This window comes from Suncus etruscus, chromosome 15 (assembly GCF_024139225.1).
Source record: "Suncus etruscus isolate mSunEtr1 chromosome 15, mSunEtr1.pri.cur, whole genome shotgun sequence".
Taxonomy (NCBI): domain Eukaryota; kingdom Metazoa; phylum Chordata; class Mammalia; order Eulipotyphla; family Soricidae; genus Suncus; species Suncus etruscus.
The window spans coordinates 77202023-77218049 of record NC_064862.1 but is presented as its reverse complement, the minus strand read 5'-3'; the positions used below and the strand labels follow the sequence as shown (position 1 = coordinate 77218049).

Here is a 16027-nt window from a genome sequence, read left to right as displayed (position 1 = left end):
CCTCTTCACTGTACTATAACTCCAGCTCCTTAGCTAGTCGAAATTCTGCATCTTTCCCTATGTCTATTGTCCATTTAGGGTTTCTTCTTGGTGAGGGCATATGCTGCTTAAATGCTGTAGTTGCTGTTTAATTTATTAAAAATTTCTTTTTGGGGGCCCGGAGAGATAGCACAGTGGTGTTTGCCTTGCAAGCAGCCGATCCAGGACCAAAGGTGGTTGGTTCGAATCCCGGTGTCCCATATGGTCCTCCATGCCTGCCAGGAGCTATTTCTGAGCAGACAGCCAGGAGTAACCCCTGAGCAATGCCGGGTGTGGCCCAAAAACCAAAAAAAAAAAAATTCTTTTGGGGGGCTGGAGTGATAGCACAGCGATAGGGCATCTGCCTTCCATGCTGCCAACTGAGGATGGACCCAGGTTCAATTTTCTGCATCACATATAGTCGTCCCCTGTGCCTACCAGGAGCGATTTCTGAGGGCAAGAGCCAGGAGTAACCTCTGAGTGCTGCCGAGTGTGACCCAAAAACAAACACAGGTACTCAGGGTTTATTCCTGGCTTTATACTCAGGAATCATTCTTTTTTTTTTTTTTTCTGGATCCAACTTTTCTTTAATATATTTTTTATTTAAGTAACATGATCATAGTTGGGTTACAGTCATAACCAGAACACCCCCCCTTTCACCAGTGTAACATTACCCCCTCCCCTTCCCATTTCCTGCCTGTATTCGAGACAGTCATTCTACTACAGTTATTTGTTTTTAAGTTCAGTAAGTTGAATTTTTTTTTTCCTTAAAGGATAAGAGTAAAAAAATATAGTAAAGGTGTGATAGTGGTAATCGCTGTTGTAGGAATCATTCTTGATGGTGCTCAGGGGATCATATGAGATGCTGGGACTTGAACTCAAATTAGCTGCTTGCAGGAAAAGCAGTCTACTACTGTATTATCTCTCTACTCCCAGTTTTTATTAATTTTATGAACTTGTAGGCAGCTTATGGATTGTGACTATAGACTATATTGTGACTATATAAGCTGTTGCTCAGGTTTGGGGCTTGGACAAGGTGGTGCAGTGTGGCATAAACTTGAGTAAAGATGGTAGGGAGGGGCTGGAAAGATAGCACAGCAGTAGGGCGTTTGCCTTGCATGCAGTTGACCCAAGATGGACAGTGGTTCGAATCCCGGTATCCCATATGGTCACCTGGAGCCAGCCAGGAGCGATTTCTGAGCGCAAAGGCAGGAGTAACCCCTGAGCACCACCAGGTGTGACCCCAAAACAAACAAACAAACAAACAAACAAAAGATGGAAGGGGAAAACAAGCTTTCAGTGGAATAGGAGGTACTGAGTTTTGAAAAATTTGAACTGCAAACAATTTTTGAACTGCATTTGAGCTTACATGCAAGTCTGTGCTACAGAGATACTTCTGGGAGTTGCCAGCTTATGGAGGATATGTAAAGTGATAATACAGCATATGGTTATCTCCTGGGAGAATATGGAGTGACGTGAGCTTATGTGTGTAGAAAGAGAGGCTCTGTCTAGGACACTGATACAGAAGCCTGTAAAGCAGAGAAAACTAGATACTAAAGAACCAAACATTGTGACTTGATGGTAGAGCTCTTGCTTGGCTTGTGTGAGGACCTTGGTTTAATTCTCTCATACCCCCAAACACACAAGCAAGCAGATGTTATGTGACTATGGAAATTAAAAGAGGAATGTGATTATTTCTCAAATTTTATAATGATCATTTAGGATTTTATTGCCCTAACTGCAATATTTGATTTTACAAATCAAATAAATTTGGATTTATTCCAGAGCTTTTGACTACATTAATGAATATTCTCTTGTTATCAACATTTTGATTATTTGACTTTGTATAATGTAAAGGGATTGTCTATTTTTTTTTTTTTTTTTTTTGCTTTTTGGGCCACATCCAGAGGCACTCAGGGGTTACCCTTGGCTCTATGCTTAGAAATTGCTCATGGCAGGCTCGGGGAACCATATGGGATGCTGCAGATCAAACCTGTGTTTGTCTTAGCTCAGTAGCATGCTAGGCAAATGCCCTACCACTGTGATAGCACTCCAGCCCAACGGTATGTCTATTGACATAAATTTTTCTTGAAGTGGTTCTTGGTCTTACAAAGGTGAGTTTGAGCTATTTTTCCATCAAAATGAGATCCACATTTGAGGGCAGGAGCACACAAGGCAGTGCTCAGGGCTTACTCATAGCTCTGCACTCAGGAATCACTTCTAGAGGGCTCAGTGGACCATATGGGATGCTGGGGATCAAACAACATGGAAGGCAAGCACCCTATATGCTGTACTATCTCTCTGGCTCTGAATATAAACTTTTTTTTTTTTTTTGGTTTTTGGGTCACACCCAGCATGCAAGGCAAATGTCCTACCTCCATGATATCTCTCTGGCCCCTAGTAACTTCTTTTTTAATGAAAACTACTTTATATTTTGGGTTTGGAGTGATAAGCACAATGGGTAGGGCATTTGCCTTGCATGCAGCTACCTGGGTTCAATCCCTGGCATCCCATATGGTCCCCTGAGTCTGCCAGGAGTGATTTCTGAATGCAAAGCCAGGAGTAACCCTTGAGCACTTCTGGGTGTGGCCTAAAACAAAACAAAACAAAACAAAAAAACAACTTTACACTCAGTAACAATAGCTAAGAGTTAGAATCAACCTAGAGGTCCAACAAGAGGTGAGTGGATTATGAAATGTGGTACCTATATACAATGGAATACTATATAACTATAAGGAATGATACAACACTTTTTTTTTTTTTGGTTTTTGGGCCACACCCGTTTGACGCTCAGGGGTTACTCCTGGCTAAGTGCTCAGAAATTGCCCCTGGCTTGGGGGGACCATATGGGACGCCGGGGGATCGAACCGCGGTCCGTTCCTTGGCTAGCGCTTACAAGGCAGACACCTTATCTCTAGCGCCACCTTCCCGGCCCTGATACAACACTTAATTTGCTGCAACATGGATGTAACTGGAAGATATTACGTTAAATGAAGTAAGCAAGAAGAAGAAGGATAAAGACGCAGTGATATAACTTATATGTGGTACTTAGAATATCTGGATAAACAAATGCAGTGGTTTAAATGGGAGTTGAGACCACTTTAGGCCCCAGAGTATAGTGAGGAGAAGGAAAGAAATTGAGTGGAGGAGAAGTACAATTATGAAAATATAGGGGACAAAGGCCAAGAGGTCTTAGGTGCACTGGTGGTGTTAAGAAAGGACAGAACTCGGGGCCAGAGAGATGGAATGGAGGTAAGGTGTTTGCCTCGAGCCTGCCAGAAGCAATTTCTGACCATAGAACCAGGAGTAACCCCTGAGTGCTGCTGGGTGTGATCCCAAAACCAAAAAAAAAAAAAAAAAAAAGGACAGAACTTGGGGCCGGAGTGATAGCACAGTGCTAGGGCATTTACTTTGCACGCAGCCAACCCCGGACAGACCCAGGCTCAATCCCTGACATCTTATATGATTCCCCCAAGCTTCCCCCAAGCCTGCCAGGAGTGATTTCTGAGCACAGAACCAGGAGTAACCCCTGAGTGCTGCTGGGTGTGACCCAAAAACCAAAAAAAACCAGAAAGGACAGAATTTGGGGCCGAAGTGATAGCACAGTGGTAGGGCATTTACTTTGCATGCGGCCAACTCAGGACAGACCCAGGCTCAATCCCTGGCATCTTATGTGATTCCACCAAGATTCCCCCAAGCCTGCAAGGGGTGATTTCTGAGCACAGAGCCAAGAGTAACCCCTGAGAGCTGCCAGGTATGACCCCAAAACCAAAATAAATAAATAAATAAATAAATAAATAAATAAATAAATAAATAAATAAATAAAAGGACAGAACTAAATATCCTAGCCAGAGTCCACACAATTAAATTATGAAACTCAAACTTAACAATCAAAACAAAATGGACCTGTTAGAAGCAGGAGCAGTGGTGCAAGCGGTAAGGAATCTGCCTTGCATGTGCTAGCCTAGGATGGATTGCAGTTGGATCCCCTGGCGTCCCATATGGCTCCCCAAGCCAGGGGCGATTTCTGAGCACATAGCCAGGAGTAACCGCTGAGCATCACTGGGTGTGGCCCAAAAATAAAACAAAAAGAAAGCACCTGTTATGGTGGCAGGCTAGGGGGCAGTTGATGGTGGTGGCATGGAATGCACTCTGGAATATTGGTGGAAGGAGTTTGATACTGGCGGTGAGATTGTACCTGAATTATTGTATGCCTGAAACCCAACTATGAAGAACTTTGTAAATTACAATAGTTTTGATAAAAAAAAAAATTACAATGGTTTTGATAAAAAAAAATGTGGCTAGAGTGATAGCTCAATGGGTAGGGTATTTGCCTTGCATATGGCTGACCCAGCGTGATCTCAAAGACTATCAGGAATAATTTCTGAGCACAGAGCCAGGGTAACCTTTGAATGCTATTGGGTGTGGCCCCAAAACCAAAAACTCTAAAACCCAACTATTTTGTTCCATGAGTCTGAAGAGTATGGAAAGGGTGCTTACTTGTACATATGTTCAATTTCTGGCACCCCATATTCCCCAAGCCCCTCCAGAAGTGATGCTTGAGTGCAGAGTCAGAAGTAAGCCAGGTGTGGCCCAAACAAAAAAAGTAAAGGAAGAACTCCCCAAATAAAATTATATTTTCCTAAAAAAGAATTAGGGACCAGAGCAATAGCACCTTGAGTAACCCTAGAGCGCCACTGAGTGTAGTCCCCCAAAAAAACAAACAAAATTTTTTTCTGAAATCTTCTGATAAGATATAAGTATCTGGGGCCGGAGAGATAGCACAGCGGTAAGGCTTTTGCTTTAGATGCAGAAGGACGGTGGTTTGAATCCTGGTATCCCATATGGTCCCCCAAGCCTGCCAGGAGCGATTTCTGAGCATAGAGCCAGGAGTAACCCCTGAGTGCTGCCGGGTGTGACCCAAAAATTAAAAAAGAAAAAAAAAGATATAAGTATCTGCACTTTTTTTTTTTGTTTTTGTTTTTTTGTTTTTTTTGGGTCACACCCGGCGGTGCTCAGGGTGTCTGCTCAGAAATAGCTCCTGGCAGGCACGGGGGACCATGTGGGACACCGGGATTCGAACCAATCACCTTTGGTCCTGGATCGGCTGCTTGCAAGGCAAACGCCACTGTGCTATCTCTCCCGGCCCTTTTTTTTTTTTTTTTGTTATTTTGAAACCACACCTAGAAGCTCTCAGGATTTACTCTTGGCTCTGCACTTTCCAAACAATAATAAATCAGTCAGTGCTCTTCATATCAGCAGACCCGAGAGCCATGCCTACCAGTAATCTTTGGATTAGGAGAACTCTGATCTTCTTAATTACTTCTCTCAGGCTGAAAGTATTCAGTATGACTCTACAGACAATAATTTCAAAGTAATACTTAGCTGGGGATGCAAGAACCCTTGCCCCTGAGCATCGAAGGTCATGGCTCCAAATAAAAACAAACCAAACTATATTGTTTTTTACAGTGTGCTAAGGTAGAGGTCCAAGATCTGTTTATTTGTAAGTGGGGGGTTGGAGTCAGGGACTCCCATGCAATGCTTGGGAGGTCCAAGGCCCACTCCTGGTAATACCAGGCCAGGTAAAACCAGAGATACGCTTATGGACACTAGGGCCACTTCTGACAGTGCTCCTGGAGTCCACACAATTCAGGAGATGGAGCTTAGAAAGAACCATATGCATACCAGATATTAGCTCTTTGAACTTGCTCTCCTTTTTTAAAGCCTGAGATCTGATTTTATTTTATTTTATTGTTTTTGGGTCACACCCGGCAGAGCTCAGGGGTTACTCCTGGCTCTGTGCTCAGAAATCACTCCTGGCTCGGAGGACCATATGGGATGCTGGGATTCGAACCACCGTCCTTCTGCATGCAAGGCAAATGCCTTATCTCCATGCTATCTCTCTGGCCCCTGATTTTATTTATTATTATTATTATTTGATTTTTGGGTCACACCCGGCAGCGCTCAGAAACCGCTCCTGGCAGGTTCGGGGACCATATGGGATGCTGAGGTTTGAACCATCATCCTTCTGCATGTAAGGCAAATGCCCTACTATCTCTCTGGCCCCCCTGATTTTATTTTAGCAGTGTTATCTGATCTGTAATTTCCCAAAAGTAGGCGTCTACAACACTGTGTAGGACAGCTGACATCAGAGACAGCTTCTAAGGATGGGTTTTCGCTTGGGTATGTTTTGGGAAGCCCCCAGGTGTTTGGGTGGGGAGAGGCTTCACATTTTAAGCCTTCTGAAATTCACTTCTGAAAATGAGCCTGGGGTCACTCCTGGTGCTGCTGCTGTTAGGATTCAAACCAGGGTTACAGGGGCCGAAGAGATAGCACGGAGGTAAAACGTTTGTCTTGCACGCAGAAGGTCGGTGGTTCGAATCCCGGCATCCCATATGGTCCCCTGAGCCTACCAGGAGCGACTTCTGAGCATAGAGCCAGGAGTAACCTTTGAGCGTGGCCAGGTGTGACCCAAAAACCAAAGCAAAACAAAACAAGAAAAACCAGGGTTACCAGCCTGCAAAGCCATGGAAAGGAAAGGCAAACATTGTTTTAGCCGAAAAAAAAGGAAACTTCTGGATTAGAATCTCTGCAGGCACCTGATTCTTGGCACCCGGATCTGGGCTTGAGAGTTAGTTGATTCCGGGCTTCGGCAGATAAAGATTTGAAGACCTGGGAGCTGGCTCCCACTTCCGCCCAGCCTTAAAAGGCCCGCCCCATCACACTTCCCGCCCACACCTAGCACCGCTCGGATCAACCAATCATCTCTTTCCTGAAGAATGGAGGGGCGGGGCTGCAGCAAGTCCCCGCCCCTTGAGGTCCCTACTTCCGCCTCTATCCAAGGGTCGACTTCCGGATCCGGTGGGGACCAGAGAGTGAGACGAGTGGACGGACTGTCGTGGTGCGGGGCCAGCGGGCGGGCCCGGCTGCCCCCCGCGATGCAGGGGGGGGACCCCGCCGACTCAGAGTGCGAGGCCGCGGACGATGGGGCCAAGGGGGCGATGGCGCCGCCTGCCATCGACTTCCCGGCCGAGGGCTCGGACCCCAAGTACGACGGTGAGAGACCCTCCCCCTCCCCGGGTACCACCTTCTGCAAGGCCCGGGCTGCATGCATCCTTGCAGGGGTTCTCTGGGCTGGCATCGGGTTTGGGGCGTCGGCCCCCGCTTGTTAGCATTGCGTGAAGCACTCTCCCATGGCTCTGCAGAGGCTTCCTCGGCGGCACCGTCGCAGACACGCAGCTGCCAGGCTTGGTTTTTGCATTATATGCTGGAGCAGCAGGAAAAACATTTTTTTTTTTTTTTTTGTTTTTGGGCCACACCCGGCAGTGCTCAGGGGTTACTCCTGGCTGTCTGCTCAGAAATAGCTCCTGGCAGGCACGGGGGACCCTATGGGACACCGGGATTCGAACCAACCACCTTTGGTCCTGGATCGGCTGCTTGCAAGGCAAACGCCGCTGTGCTATCTCTCCGGGCCCAGGAAAAACATTTTTTAAAACTTTATTGCTTGATTTATTAATTGATTGGTTTTGGGGGACACATCCAGCAGTGTGCAGGGATTACTCTTGGCTCTGCACTCAGACATCGCCCTGGCAGGCTGGGGCACCATACGGGGCGCCGGGAATCGAACCGAGTCTCTCCCAGGTCGGTCGCATGCAAGGCAAATGCTATCTCTCCGGCCCCTCAGCAGGAAAATTTATCAGAGCATGACGCTGTGGAAACCAGTCACCTTGGCCTAAAAAAAAAAAAAAACTAAAACAAACGTCCCAAGTTTTGCTGTTTTTGCTCTTTCTTTGTCTATCAAGACCTTGAGCGTCGTCAAGCGAGGGTATGGGGAACCAGGGCTCCCGACGTTGTATAGCATTTAAGTGGAAGCGCTCTAGGTCTTTTTGGTTTGTTCGTTTTATTTTTATTATTTGGTTTTGGTCCACATCCGGCAGTGCTCATGGACTTATTCCTGGCTCTGCATTCTAAGAATCACTCCTGGCTGTGCTTTGTGGGTGAGCGTCGGGGGAGACCATCTGGGGAACCAGGATTCGAACCAGGTCTGCCCTGTGCAAAGCATACACCTGACTAGATATTAATCTCTTTGCTGCAGGAGGCTTTAATTGCTGCCGGGTTTTTGGTAGCTTTAGAAATTAAATTGTGTGGGCTAGGGAGAAAATACAAGGGGGTGAAGTGCTTGCTGATTGTGGTTTAATTCCCAGCACTGCATATCATTTCCCAGAACTTTCAGAATAGCCGCCAAACACTGCTTGGTTTTGGCTCCTCTCCCTAAAAAAAAAATCCCTCGTCACCACCTGGTTACAAACACAGAGCTAGGAGCTAGGAGTAGTTTCTGTTAGCTGCCCATTGGTGCCCAACCCCTTGCCCTCAAGAACAAAATCTCAATGATTAGGACTGATTCCTGGAGGTTTTTAGGAATTTAATAGGTTAATTGCTGAGAACACATAAAAGTACAACAGGAAACAAGTTGTAACACGTTGCTGTGGGTTGAAAGTGCAGACCACTGAACATATGTGAACTTGTTGTTTCTGGATTTTCATCCCTAACGCTACCTATAAACTGGGCCTTGGCATGCAAAACATACACTTAGTCCACTGAGCTATCTCTCTGGTCCCCTATAAATCTTCTGCTCTGAAAAAAAAAATACAGGGTGGGAGAGATAGTAGAAAGGTGCTTGCATTATACCCTTTCCCATATGGTTCCCCAAACCCCACCAGAAGTGATCTCAGAGCACATAACCAGTAAGTCCTGAGCACAGTTGAGCACAGAAAAAGAGAAGAGAGAAGCAGGTGGGCTGTAAGACATGACAGGCACAGTGACAGATGCATTTTCTCCTTGTGAGGTGTGTGTGGAAGACTCTAGTGTAGTGTGTTACGTCATTGGCAAAGTTGTAAACACACAAGCTGGTCTTTCCTGTGGCAGGGTGATAAGGTTGGCTGCCTGCTGGAGATTATTTTCCAAGGGAGTGATCTAAGATAGTATTTATTATTGCTTTTTTCACCCCCCTCTTCATGGGGACTTAGGGCCTCCCATACACTCGCCTTGCAGCTGAATTCTACCTTGGCCTGTTTTTTCTTACAGGTTACTTAGCCTATCACTGTGCATGTGCTTCCTGCAGAGTTCCAGAATGTGCAGGCTCAGTTTAACATTTTTATTGTTCTGTTTTCGGGCTATACCCGGCAGCAGTGCTCAGGAGTTACTTCTGTCAGGTTGGGGGTCCATCTGAATTGCCAGGGATGGAACTCAGGTTGGCTGTGTGTAAGGCAGGCACCCTCCCTGAAGTACTATCATTCCTGGTTCCTTCCTTGTTTAACTTTTTATGTGAAAAGGAAGACTTGGGAAAAAGTTTCTTTTTCAGGAGATGTAAAGACAATTCTATTCCTTTTTCCCATTTCTTTTCTGATTTTTGCATCTGTAATATAAAATATTTTACAGCATTGCGATCAGCATAGAATAAATAAGTGTAAAAGCAGGTGGTAAGGCCCTGATCCTTACCCTGGCCACTATGTTCCAGCTCAACACTGCCTAGTCTATCTAGCCCTGGTATCCCCTAAGCTCTGGTGAAAGTGGCAGCTCTTCCCTCCACTACCCCCCCCCAATGTAGATTAAAAAATAGCTCAGTGATTTCCTTTTGGGGAGGTGTTGGGCTTCACTTGCTGTGCTCAAGGATATCTCCTTCCCCATATATATGCCTTTCCCAGCCGCTACTCTTTCTCTAGTCCTGCAATCTAGGCTTTACATGCAAAAAATCAGTTGGACCGTAAATTCTAAAACTAGTTATTTCAAATGATGCTCGTTACTTCATAGTGACATTAAGCCTACTTGCATCATAATTGGGTTTCATTTTCTTATTAGCTTGTTAAATGCTCTGTGGAACATTTACTGTCTTCTTTTCCTTCTCATCTATGTTTGATTTTGACTCAGATCATCGCTTCAGGGTGTTTTGCTCTGTAAGTGGTTTCTTTGAGGCCCTGTTCCCCAGCTCTCCAGAGTCCCCTTTCGTTTGTGCGGGCATCTTCCTAGCCACCTGGAGGCCAGCAAGCAAATTGCAGTAGTTTTGGTTTGAACCCCTGAGTAAGCCCTGAGCACTACCAGATGTAGATACCCAAACAAAACAATAGAAATACTACAGAGGGGTTGGAGAGGTAGAGCGTTTGCCTTGTATGCAGCTAACCTGGGTTCCATCCTTGGCATCCACATGGTCCCCCAAGCCTTCCAGGAATGATTTTTTTTGTTTTTGTTTTTGGGTCACACCTGGCAGTGCTCAGGGGTTACTCTTGGCTCTTTGCTCAGAAATTGCACCTGGTAGACACGGGGGACCATGTGGGATGCTGGGATTTGAACCGCCGTTGGTCCTGTTCATCTGTGTGCAAGACAATCGCCCTACTGCTGTGCTATATTTCTGACCCATCCAGGAGTGATTTCTGAATGCAGAGCTAGGAGTAACCCCTGAGAACTGCTGGGTTTGGCCTCCAAACGAACACAAATAAACAAATAAAAATATTATAGAAGGTAGATTTCTGGGCCAGTGGTGAATGACTTGACCTGGGATCCCTGATAGAGCAGTGCTTGTTCTGAATCCTCCTTCACATGATCTTTCTTCCTGCCTACAGAGTCTGATGTTCCGGCCGAACTGCAGGTGCTGACAGGGCCCCTCCAGCAGCCCACATTCCCTTTCGCAGTTGCCAACCAGCTGCTGCTGGTGTCTCTGCTGGAGCACCTGAGCCATGTACATGAGCCCAATCCACTGCGCTCCAGAGAGGTGTTTAAATGTAAGTATGACGTCCTGGCTCCTTAGGCTGAATGGAACCCTGGGCGAGTCCCCGGCTGCTTAGCTGAGGGTGGGAGATGCAGGTAACAGGTAAACATGGAAGCAAGTGTCCAAAGTTTATGTTGCTTGTTTTTTTTTTCCTTCTGCAGCTCTCCCCAGGAGAGAGAGAGGGAGAGGGAGAGGGAAAGGGAGAGGGAGAGGGAGAGGGAGAGAGAAAAGGAGAGAGAGGGAGAGGGAGAGGGAGAGGGAGAGATTTACATTTCTTGCACCTTTGGGTCAGTACTTCAGTGATTTCTGAGCATAGAGCCAGGAGTAACTCCTGAGCACTGCTGGGTGTGACCCAAAAACCAAAACAAAAAATCACTCCTGACAGGCTTGGGGTGCCATACAGGATGCTAGGATTCAAGCCACCACCATCTGCATGCAAGGCAGATGCCCTACCTCCATGCTATCTCTCTGCCCCCTCCCTCTCTTTTCCTTTTAAATTACAGAACTTAAAGGCTGCAGTGATAGTATAGCAGGGAGGGGGTTTGCCTTGCATGCTGCTGACTTGGATTTGATTCTAGCATTCCATATGGTCCTCTAGCCTGCCAGGAGTGATTCCTGAACTCCAAGAGTAAGACCTGAGCACTGCCGGGTGTGGAACCAAAGCAAAACCAACAGAACTTAGTGCTTTACTCATACAGCAGGCAAGGGTGACCAGGGCCTGATCTGAGCTGTGAGTGAGGCTCACTGATCTTGTCTTTACTCTTGGAGACTCTGTCTCCCAGACATGTGTATCCTGGAGTGATTTGTATGTAGAAGGCTGTATTCCTGGGTCAGAACCTGAGTCTGGGGTCCCGAGTGATAGCACGGCGGTAGGGCAATTGCCTTGCATGCAGCCAACTCAGGACGGACTCTGGTTTGATTCCAACATCCCATTTGGTACCCCAAGCTTGCCAGGAGCAATTTCTGAGTGCAGAACCAGGAGTAACCCCGAACACTGCCAGGTGTGACTCGAAAACAAAAACAAAAAAAGAACCAGAGTTACTTGTGTTGTGTCTTTGGAAGAGTGGTGTATTTCCGGCGGCCACTGGTAGCTTTCTCTTTTTGCAGTGCTCTGTCAGACCTTCATCAAGATGGGACTGCTGTCGTCTTTCTCCTGCAGTGATGAGTTCAGTTCCCTACGACTGCATCACAACCAGGCCATCACCCACCTGATGCGCTCAGCCAAGGAGCGAGTGCGCCAGGTCTGTGCCAGAGGGAGTGTTTGGGGTTGGTGGGAAGGCACTTGCTTGGATTGGGTTACTCTAATTCATTGCTTGGGACCACAGAGGGGCCCTTGAGCATGCTCAGGTGTGGTCCCAATGCTACAAAAGTGCTTTGTGTGTGACCAAAATTATTATTAGTATTTTTTTGTTTTTCAGGGGTATATCTGGTGGTGGTCAGGGATTATTCCTAGCTCTGCACTCTAATCACTCTTGGTGGTGCTTAGGAAATTACTAGCTCTGCGTTTCAAAATTTCTTCTGATGGGGCCCAGGGACCATATGGTGGGGTGTCAGAAGATTGAACCTGAATTGGCTGCATGCAAAGCAAATGTCCAACCCACTGTCCTATGCCCATCTCCCCAAATAATTAAAACTTAAATTTACATATTAGATGTTATATTAGATTTTGATAAGATTACTTATTTCATAGAAATTTTAAAATGAGGGGCCGGGCGGTGGCGCTAAAGGTAAGGTGCCTGCCTTGTCTGCGCTAGCCTTGGACGGACTGCGGTTCGATTCCCCGGTGTCCCATATGGTCCCCCAAGCCAGGAGCAACTTCTTTTTTTTTTTTTTTTGGTTTTTGGGCCACACCTGGCAGTGCTCAGGGGCTACTCCTGGCTGTCTGCTCAGAAATAGCTCCTGGCAGGCACGGGGGACCATATGGGACACCGGGATTCGAACCAACCACCTTTGGTCCTGAATCGGCTGCTTGCAAGGCAAACACCGCTGTGCTATCTCTCCGGGCCCAGGAGCAACTTCTGAGCACATAGCCAGGAGTAACCCCTGAGCGTTACCGGGTGTGGCCCAAAAACAAAAACAAAAAAAAAAAAAAACAAAAAAAAAAAAAGAAATTTTAAAATGATTTTTAAAATATCACTTCTTGTTTTAGGATCCTTGTGAAGATAATTATGTCCAGAAGACCAGGTATGCATGTGTTAAGTACATTTTTAATTTAATTTAATTTTTTTGTTTGTTTGTTTTGGGTCACACCCAAAACAGGGTTTTGGTTACTTCTGGCTCAGGGGTTACTCCTGGCTCTACGCTCAGAAATTGCTCCTGGCAGGTTTGGGGGACCATATGGGATGCTGGGATTCAAATCACCGTTGGGATGCTGGGATTCAAATCACCGTCCGTCCTGGATTGGCTGTGTGCAAGGCAAACGCCTACTGTTGTGCTATGTCTCTGGCCCAGGAAATGTTTTTATAGTGAGCTACCGAGATCATTTTAAATTAAATTCTTTAAAATACCTCACACTGGGGCCCGGAGAGATAGCACAGCGGCGTTTGCCTTGCAAGCAGCCGATCCAGGACCAAAGGTGGTTGGTTTGAATCCCGGTGTCCCATATGGTCCCCCGAGCCTGCCAGGAGCAATTTCTGAGCAGACAGCCAGGAGTTACCCCTGAGCACCGCTGGGTGTGGCCCAAAAACCAAAAAAAAAAAAATACCCCACACTATCTAGTGGTTGCTAAGGCCTGGCAGGTTAGTAGTACTCTCATCTGTACCCCTTTTCCTTGTGTGTGTCCCACATCCTCTCCAGGGTGTCTGAAGGGACAAAGAGGGATAAAGGATAAACCATTTGTCTGCTGTATTTTCCCATATACATGTATCCTGATAAGGCTTAATTGATCTTAATTGACATTAGGTTGATAAGGGATTAACTATAGCAATAGTTGAGTAATTTTATCACTGTATGGAGAAATGTGGCCCCACTGTCTCTGGAAACATCTTTGTGGGACTCTATTCCTACCAAGAGTTGCTGAAGCAAGGAATGCAGAAATTGGGGAGATGGTGTGGCCCCACCCCCCATCCATCTTAAGAGCTGTTTTGTAACAGATGGGAGTTGATTGTTCCATGAATTTAAACTCTCAGTGCATTCTTATGGTTTCTTTTTCATTTGTAGGTTCAGGGAAATAGCACTTGAGGCCCAAACATCCCGCTACTTGAATGAGTTTGAAGAAGTCTCCATCCTAGGCAAAGGAGGCTACGGGCGTGTGTACAAGGTCAGGTGCCTGCCACCGTCTATCCACTGCTACTTCCGAAGAGCTCTGAGATGTTTTCCTTGCAGGGCTCCAGGAACATTTCCTAGGAATCTTGTCAACTGGCTTGGCTTCTGACTTGTTCCTTATTGGAAGGCTTCAAGTTTGGAGCCCAGGCCCCCTGCATGCTCAGTGTGAGCTCCAGCTTCTTGAATTCTCCATCCCTTTAAATTTTTCTTATTCACTTTAGTCTTGGATGTTTTATTTAAAAAAATTGGGGGGGGGGGCGGGTGTCAGACTCGGCAGCGCTCAGTGCTTGCTCCTGATCTGCACTTAAGAATTACTCCTGGCAGGCTTGAGAGACCAGATGAAATGCGGGATTGAACCTAGGTGGGCCTTGTTCATGGCAAGTTTCTTCCCTGCTATACTACTGCTCTGGCCCTTATAGTTTCGTTTTGTAGTTCCCTTGTATAAAAAGTGTGTTACTCGGATATAGTATAGTATGGAGGGTGCTTACCTTGCATGCATTCAATCTGGGTTCAATCCCTGCATCCTCTATGGTCCTCCAAACAATGTCAGGAGTGATCCCTGAGCATTGAGTCAGGACTAAGTTCTGAGAACTCTTGGTATAACCACAATAATCACTCCCCCAAAAAATGTTGCTGATAAAAATTATTGTATTCTTTTTTTTTTTTTGGTAGTATATTTTGTTTGTTTTTTTGTTGAGTCACACCCGGCAGCGCTCAGGGGTTAGTTACTTCTGGCTCTATGCTCAGAAATCGCTCCTGGCAGGCTCAGGACCATATGGGATGCTGGGATTTGAACCACCGACCTTCTGCATGAAAGGCAAATGCCTTACTTTCATGCTATCTCTCCGGCCCCATTTTTTGGTAGTATTATCTTTTGACAAAGTCTTAGCCTTTTTGGGGACATTCCATTTCCAGCCCTATTATACCTTCTATGGGTTGGACTCTTCCTGGATTAAAAAGTTCTCAGTCTAGTTGTGTCTGGCTGACTTCCCTAGAGAAATGCATAGGATGCATGTCTTCACCATGATTTTGCCTATCTAGTTTGATCATCCAGTTCAGATGGAAACAGTTGTCTTCATTCCATTATAACTTACCCAGTATTTATTCAATGTTTTAGGTCCGGAATAAATTAGATGGTCAGTATTATGCAATCAAGAAAATCCTGATAAAGGGTGCATCGAAAAGAGATTGTATGAAGGTACAATGTTTAAATAGTTTCTGTTTTGAATAATTGAAATAATTGATTCCTTTGCATAGTTATATGTATATGTGTGTATATTTGGTAAATTGGCGAGATGGTTTGCCGCCTTCCTAAGAATGGGTCACAATAAAATATGCATGGGTGCTCAAATTTTATTTGACTTAATTTTTGTTTTGTTTTGTTTTTTCAGGCCACACCCGTTTGATGCTCAGGGGTTACTCCTGGCTAAGTGCTCAGAAATTGCCCCTGACTTGGGGGGACCATATGGGACGCTGGGGGATTGAACCGCTGTCTTTCCTTGGTTAGTCCTTGCAAGGCAGACACCTTACCTCTAGCGCCACCTCGCCGGCCCCATTGACTTAATTTTTGTTTGGGGCCACACCTGGCAGTGTTCAGGCCTTAATTTTGACTCTGTAATCAGGAAATTTCAGAGTTGATGGGCTTGCTGGATCTTATGGAGTATAGGAATTGAACCCAGCTTATCTGCATACAAACCAAGAGCTTTAACTCTTGTGCTATCTCTCTTCTTCTTTTTTTTTTTTTTTGGTTTTTGGGCCACACCTGGTGACGCTCAGTGGTTACTCCTGGCTATGCACTCAGAAGTCGCTTCTGGCTTGGGGGACCATATGGGATGTGGGGGGATCAACTGTAGTCTGTCCTAGGCTAGCACCGGAAAGTAAGATGCCTTACTGCTTGCACCACTGCTCTGGCCCTGCTGTCTCTCTTCTGACCCCCCTATTTGACTTAGTTTTAAATTTTTATTTATATTGTTTTCTGTTTTT

General features: G+C 45.9%; 2 protein-coding genes across 5 annotated transcripts in view; one reads left to right on the top strand and one right to left on the bottom strand.

Moving 5' to 3' along the window:
• Positions 1-16027, bottom strand: part of USP42 (ubiquitin specific peptidase 42) — a 204892-nt gene that overhangs the window by 71270 nt on the left and 117595 nt on the right. The window lies entirely within an intron of this gene.
• Positions 6890-16027, top strand: part of EIF2AK1 (eukaryotic translation initiation factor 2 alpha kinase 1) — a 29777-nt gene continuing 20639 nt past the window's right edge. For 3 of the 4 annotated variants that reach the window (XM_049788610.1, XM_049788609.1, XM_049788611.1), the window contains exons 1-6: positions 6890-7074; positions 10635-10793; positions 11888-12021; positions 12930-12964; positions 13940-14039; positions 15162-15242. In XM_049788610.1, coding sequence (XP_049644567.1) covers positions 6957-7074; positions 10635-10793; positions 11888-12021; positions 12930-12964; positions 13940-14039; positions 15162-15242 — 627 coding nt within the window. In that variant the 5' untranslated portion in view covers positions 6890-6956. The remainder of the gene's footprint in view (positions 7075-10634; positions 10794-11887; positions 12022-12929; positions 12965-13939; positions 14040-15161; positions 15243-16027) is intronic. The other variant, XM_049788612.1, reaches the window with a different exon arrangement.